The sequence below is a fragment of the Brassica oleracea genome, chromosome C8 (genome assembly GCF_000695525.1).
Source record: "Brassica oleracea var. oleracea cultivar TO1000 chromosome C8, BOL, whole genome shotgun sequence".
Taxonomy (NCBI): domain Eukaryota; kingdom Viridiplantae; phylum Streptophyta; class Magnoliopsida; order Brassicales; family Brassicaceae; genus Brassica; species Brassica oleracea.
The window spans coordinates 34,438,910-34,445,622 of NC_027755.1; the positions used below are offsets into that span (position 1 = coordinate 34,438,910).

The window sequence follows — 6,713 nt, forward strand, 5'->3', positions numbered from 1 at the left end:
AAAAGATATTATTTTCAATAATTTATTTTAAATATCTATACCTAACATGAAAATTGCTGACACAAAAAAACCCTACCATGAAAATTAGTTTGGTTGGGATATTTGGGTAAAGAACTAGTAGACATTTTTGGTGTTTTGAGTTTTTTTTATATGTTTAGGTATTTTGGACATTTTCAAATATTTTGGATAATCAGAATATTTTTGAATACTTTAGATATTTTTAGTTATTTTATCTAAAATAAATATATTTAGGTATATAATTGTGATTTGAATATTTTCGGTAATCTAAAATATTTCGATTTGTGTCGGGATCGGATCTGGTTTTTTTGATACCAAAATTTTGATTCAAATATGATATATTATTTTGGATCAAGTTCGGCTTGGTTCTTCAGATTCAAGTATTTTACCCAACCCTATATATTCCTATGGCCTTTTTGTTTTGTTTTGCTAACTCAAGCTTTGTTGATTGAAGAGTGACTGTGGAATAATACAACAACATTAAAAAGTTTACCAAACAAAATCACTATGGGATAATACAACAACATTAAACAACAATACGAAAATCTATACAAATTTTAAAAATTGTTCTTTTTAGAATATAGTAATATTGAATCCGAGTTAACTGAAATAGGCTTATTAAGTAAAGTGAAAAACATATGAAAAAACAAAATAAAATAAAAAGTAAAAGAAGATGCTCAAACTCAATTAGAGTACATTCATCCCTAGTTTTTTTTTGTCTTGCAAATTATTTTTAACAAGAATTTGAAGTTGAACATATTAAAACAAAAAGAAGGTGAGTTAACATTAAACCCCTAAAAATTAACCACATGTCATTGCATTTGCCACGATCCACGAGCATCCTGTGCCTTTTTCTAGTTCACATGGCAAAGGAAAGTTTGATCACCCTTTATCCTCGTGAGTTTATTTTCTCTCTAACTTCTTTTCTGGTCGAAGCCATATTTCCTCACATCTTCATTTAATTCATACCATGACGGCACCACAAAAGTTATTATATCACTACAAAATGAACAGAGAAGTGAAAAATCGATTCTCTATTTCCATGGCGCATGAGATAAGATACAAATATACTCACTATACCGCAACAAACAAAACGTTTGCAGATGAAATTTTCAAGTAAGAACTTAAGTCTATATATTTGTATCCATATTTAATACTTAACTAACAAACAATATCTTCTAGAGTTAGGGTTACTTTGGTTGTGTAACCCCATAAAGAATTCGAGATATTTTTGTATCTTATCTTCTTTAATGGAAAAAGTTTGCATGAGTGGGTGAGAGAGAGGATTTTCACGTAAAATTCATAAGCAGGAAATTAAAGGAGGGAAACAAATAGTTGTCTCTTTCACATGTTTCTCCTTTGTGTGTTCATCTTTGTTCCACTACTTCTATTATAATTTCCACCCTCAGTTTTTTCTGTAAAAATTATTGTTACATTTGTAAAAATCTGCACTATATTAGAAATAATCATTTACACAATACGATAGGATTTCTACGCAAGTTTAAAGTGCTCTGCCTTTTGTCTTCTCCTGGAACTTATCTTGTTATCCAGGAGCACAAAAGTTCTGTAACAGAACACTATTTAGTGCTAAACTAAGATCACTTTCATTACTTAAAACTGTAAGTAATATGATAATCAAGTGGTGGTACTGGTCTAGACTCTAGACGTCTAGTGGTTCCCACTTAAGAAGGAATTATCTTGTTAGTTTAGGTTAGAGATCAATTCCCTTCAAGCTTAGATTAGGCTTAGAGTTAACTAATATCTCCCATTTGACACTAGAAAAAAATCTGGTGAATGGGCTACTCGGCAGTCACACTCGCCTTAGGGATTAATCGTGTGTTACAAACTCGGATACCTCATGCTTATAAAAGAAACTTAGGGCCTGTTTGTTTCTCCATCTGGATGGGCTATCTGGACGAAGATGAGAGTTTTGTTTGTTTAGGCACTAAAAGTGCAGATCATCCGGATGACTTTTGGAAATTTAGATTTAATTTTAAAGTCCGATCAGCTGAACCAATTTGGATCATTTGAATGGAGATGGTTCATTCAAAATGGTATAATGTCTATTATACACCTAATGTAATTAACAAATTACAAACCTAAACATAATATCATTTTTGTCACAAACGAAAACTGACAAAACTACAAAAACACTTTTTCCCGTGCTAAAAATTACTTTTTCACGCCAAAATCATTTTAAAGTTCATTCAGCTGAACCAATTTGGACCATTTAGATGAAGATTGTTCATTCAATATGGTATAATGTCTATTATACCCTTGATGTAATTTACAAATTACAAACCTAAACATAATATTATTTTGTCACACACGAAAACTGACAAAACCACAAAAACGCATTTTCCCGCGAAAACCTAAAAACAAAATTTTCACGCCAAAACCCTAAACCGTGTTTTCCCGCCAAAATTGCAAAAACGTGTTTTCCCGCCAAAACAAAAAAATTGTTTTCCCGCCAAAACCAAAAACGTGTTTTCTCGCCAAAACCGAAAATTTGTATTTTCCCGCCAAAACCGAAAAATCTCGTTTTTCCGCGAAAACCGTAAAAATGTGCTCCCGCCAAAAACGTGTTTCCCGCCAAAACCGCAAAAACGCGTTTTCCCGCCAAAACCGTAAAAACACGTTTTCTCGCCAAAACCTCAAAACCGCGTTTTCTCGCCAAAACCGCAAAAATGCGTTTTCCCGCCAAAACCGCAAAAACGCGTTTTCGTGCCAAAACCGCAAAAACGCGTTTTTCCGCCAAAATCGCAAAAACGCGTTTTTCCGCCAAAATCGTAAAAATGTGTTTTCCTCCAAAAACGCAAAAAATGCGTTTTCCCGCCAAAAACGTGTTTTCCCGACAAAACTGCAAAAACGCGTTTTCCCGCCAAAATCGCAAAAATGTGGTCTCCTCCGAAACCGCAAAAACATGTTCTCTCTCCAAAAACGTGTTTTCCCGCCAAAACCGCAAAAACTTGTTTTCTCGCCAAAACCAAAATTTTTTATTTTCCCGCCAAAATCGAAAAATATCGTTTTCCCGCCAAAACCGAAAAATCTTGTTTTCTGCCAAAACATAAAAAAGTGTTTTCTCGTTAAAACCGAAAAAACTTGTTTTGCCGCCCAAACCGCAAAAAGAAAACTCGTTAATTTTTAAATAATTCTAATGTAAATATATTAAACTAAATAATTAAATGTAATATAGTTAAAAGTAATATTAAACATATGATTAAATCAACACAAAGATATTTTAGTAATTTCTTTACTAAACTCATTTGAATGAAAATGAAAATAAAGAAACAAACATAAGATCCATTTAGATGATTCATCTAGATGAGCTATGTGGATGGACAAACAAACAATCACAAAAATCTGAATGGATCATTTGAATAGATCATACAAATGAATCATTTGGATGGAGATGACAAATGGCGAAACAATCAGCCCCTTTGATAATATGATGAAGAAATGAAAATAACTATTGTTGCTGCCGAGACCTAAAGTTGTGAAATACATTAAAATAAACGAAATGCCACGTAAAAATCCGAAGGGGCAAAAGAAGTGAACTCATGATCTGGCTTACTTTACCAAAAGTGCACATACAAACAAGCCTCCCTCAGTCCCTCGCATTAGCCCACTTTCACACTTCACATTTTCGTTATGTCTTGAATAAATCTTCGGACACAATAAATAGTTAGATACCAAACGTTCTCTTACTCCTCCACTTTCGTCTTCTCCTCATCAATATCCTAAATCCTTCCTCTCTTTTTTTTTTTCATTTTCGTCTTCATCTTTTGGGCTTCACTATGGCAGCTGCCGCGGATAAAGGCAATGAACTCGACCGCATCAAGAATGAAGCCGTTGATCTGGTAAATACATGTAATCCTTTTGTTTTCTTTGGTATTTAGGTATTATGAGTCTTTAACCCGGGTAATTCCAAAACATTATGTATATACATACATATATTGTCACAAACTCGAACTCGTTTCATTTCTTTTCAAAACTTGATTTGATTTCTATTGCGAGTCCCACAGCATTAGACTTCATAGCATATGGCTTCATTGAATCATTTAAAAAATGATGTGCTAACATCACACGATCGTGTGCTAGTTATTAGTTAACTGTGTGTTTCTTGTTCTGCCAAGAAAGCACATTTTCTTATATCAAGAAAGTACAATTTTGTGTACAACAAGAAAATACAATTTTAGGAAGTATTTTTTTCTTATAAAATGTTATCATAGTTTTTTTATTTGCCAAGAAAACATATTTTTCCTAACATCAAAGTAAAATATTGAAAGTAGTTTTTTTGTAGAAACTAAGGGAAAAAGAAGTGAAAAACATTAACAAAATTACATAAATGATGTGGTACAGATTCGAATACCCATGGAGGAAGTCTTTGAAGAGCTGAAATGTACAAAACAAGGTCTTACATCAGATGAAGCTTCTTACCGTCTAGACCTCTTTGGTCCCAACAAGCTCGAAGAGAAGAAGGTTTCTTCTTGATTTTTCTCCCTTTTTAAAAATATGAACATTGATGAAATGTTTTTTAACCTTATGATTTCATAACACGCAGAAAAGCAAAATTATAAAGTTTTTAGGCTTCATGTGGAACCCCTTGTCGTGGGTGATGGAAGCGGCGGCTCTAATGGCTATCGCTTTGGCGAACGGAGGAGGAAGACCACCGGATTGGGAAGACTTTGTGGGGATAGTGGGTTTGCTATTCATCAACTCAACCATTAGTTTCATCGAAGAGAACAACGCTGGTAATGCTGCAGCCGCTCTCATGGCCGGTCTAGCCTGCAGAACTAAGGTTATACCAGTTATACGTATACAACTTCAGTTATTATCGTAGATTCGTAGTGATTCTTTTTTTGGTAGGAAATAGAAAAGAATCGTCAAATAGCGATCGACAAAATAATTATAAAACGCAAGAAAGTTTATAAAGTGTTGTGAACGATAGGGGAAATCGTGTGTTCTCTTCTTATTATCTCTGAATCAAAGTGTTCCCTTATATAGGGATTACAAGAATCAGATAAAAGAAAAGTATACAAATCATTATCCTAAAAGGAAAAGGAAAACCTCCTAAAGATAAACATGAAAGATAAATGGAAATTTATCCTAAGTCTAGGTCGGCCACTCTCTTCCCCTTTGGGCCGCCGACTCTCTCTCTCTCTATGGGCCACGGTTCTGGCCATTTGGTTCCTAGCAATCCACATTGTTCATAACACTCCCCCTTGGATGCTAGAACCATATGGGCTCGTATCATGCACGATGTTGCCTCATTAAAACCTTTCTAGGAAAACCAAAAACCCAAGGTGGGAAAAATGGAAACCGTAGACAGGAAAAAGAGTACAACGCATGACACTCCCCCTGATGAAGGCATCACTGCAGATCCTTCAGCCGGCGCATACCTATCTGGTGAACCAGCTTTCTGAATGTTGAGGTTGGCAGAAACTTGGTGAAAAGGTCGGCTGAGTTGTCGCTGGATCGGACTTGGACTACTTGAACCTCCTTTGCCTTCTGCAAATCGTGGGTGAAAAAGAACTTGGGCAGGATGTGCTTGGTCCTGTCTCCTTTGATGTATCCTTCCTTGAGCTGAGCAATACACGCTGCATTGTCCTCATAGATGATCATTGGCTCCTCCTTCTCTTGTCCCACGGCCAGACCACTCTCTCTTAAGACATGGCCGGTCATGTTCCTCAACCAAACAAGCTCCCGGCTTGCCTCATACATTGCTATGAACTCGGCATGATTGGACGATGTAGCAACTAAGGTTTGCTTTGTTGAACGCCAGCATATTGCGGCTCCACTATGCGTAAACACATATCCTGTCTGAGATCTAGCCTGGTGTGGATCAGATAAGTATCCAGCATCTGCATACCCGACCATGTTCTCTCCTGGCCGGTTGGTATAGAACAAACCAAGGTCTTTTGTTCCTTTCAGATATCTGAACAGATGCTTCACACCATTCCAATGCCTTAAGGTCGGACATGATCCAAATCTGGATAGTAAACTCACGGCAAAGCTTATGTCCGGTCTAGTATGACTAGCTAAATACATTAAGGCTCCAATGGCACTTAAGTAAGGCATGTCCGGTCCGAGTGCTTCCTCGTCCGGTTTCTTAGGTCCGAATGGATCCTTCTCAAGGTCTAAGGACCTCACGACCATAGGACACGGTAAGGGGTGTGCCTGGTCCATATTGAATTGCTTGAGTATCTTTTCTGTATAAGTTTCTTGATGCACAAGGATGCCATTTGCTTTATACTCAAACTGTAATCCCAAACAGAACTTAGTTTTCCCTAAGTCTTTCATTTCGAATTCTTTCTTTTCTTGTTCTTGAGACTCTCTTGATAGAGTTCGCACAAGTGTTTCGGAGTTCTGCAGTTCTTGGCCCAATGATTGTCCATCCCGCATCTGTGACATCAAGACTTGGACGTGTGAGATGGTTTGGATATGCCACCTCGTCCACGGCCATAACTCCCTCGGCCCCGACCGTAATTGGAACCACGACCACGATTATTATGGTTTCCTCTTCGGCCGGTTGAGTAGTTATCTCGACCGTTATGGTTGTCACGCCTACGCCCCCTGTACCCACCACGGCCATGACCGTATGGTTTCCTGTTGTCTTGGGCTTAGTAGGTTTCTTTGGGATCTTTCTTTTCAACATCATGGGCTTCGGGTAATGGTGCTGTCCCGGCCGGTCT

General features: G+C 36.9%; 1 protein-coding gene across 1 annotated transcript in view; it reads left to right on the plus strand.

Annotated features, from left to right (window-relative positions):
- Window positions 1-3,651: 3,651 nt before the first annotated feature.
- LOC106312598 (ATPase 5, plasma membrane-type) overlaps window positions 3,652-6,713 on the plus strand; it is a 10,723-nt gene continuing 7,661 nt past the window's right edge. The window contains 3 exon segments of the mRNA XM_013750168.1: window positions 3,652-3,878; window positions 4,381-4,500; window positions 4,583-4,819. Of these exon segments, the coding sequence (XP_013605622.1) occupies window positions 3,816-3,878; window positions 4,381-4,500; window positions 4,583-4,819 (420 nt within the window). The 5' untranslated portion in view covers window positions 3,652-3,815.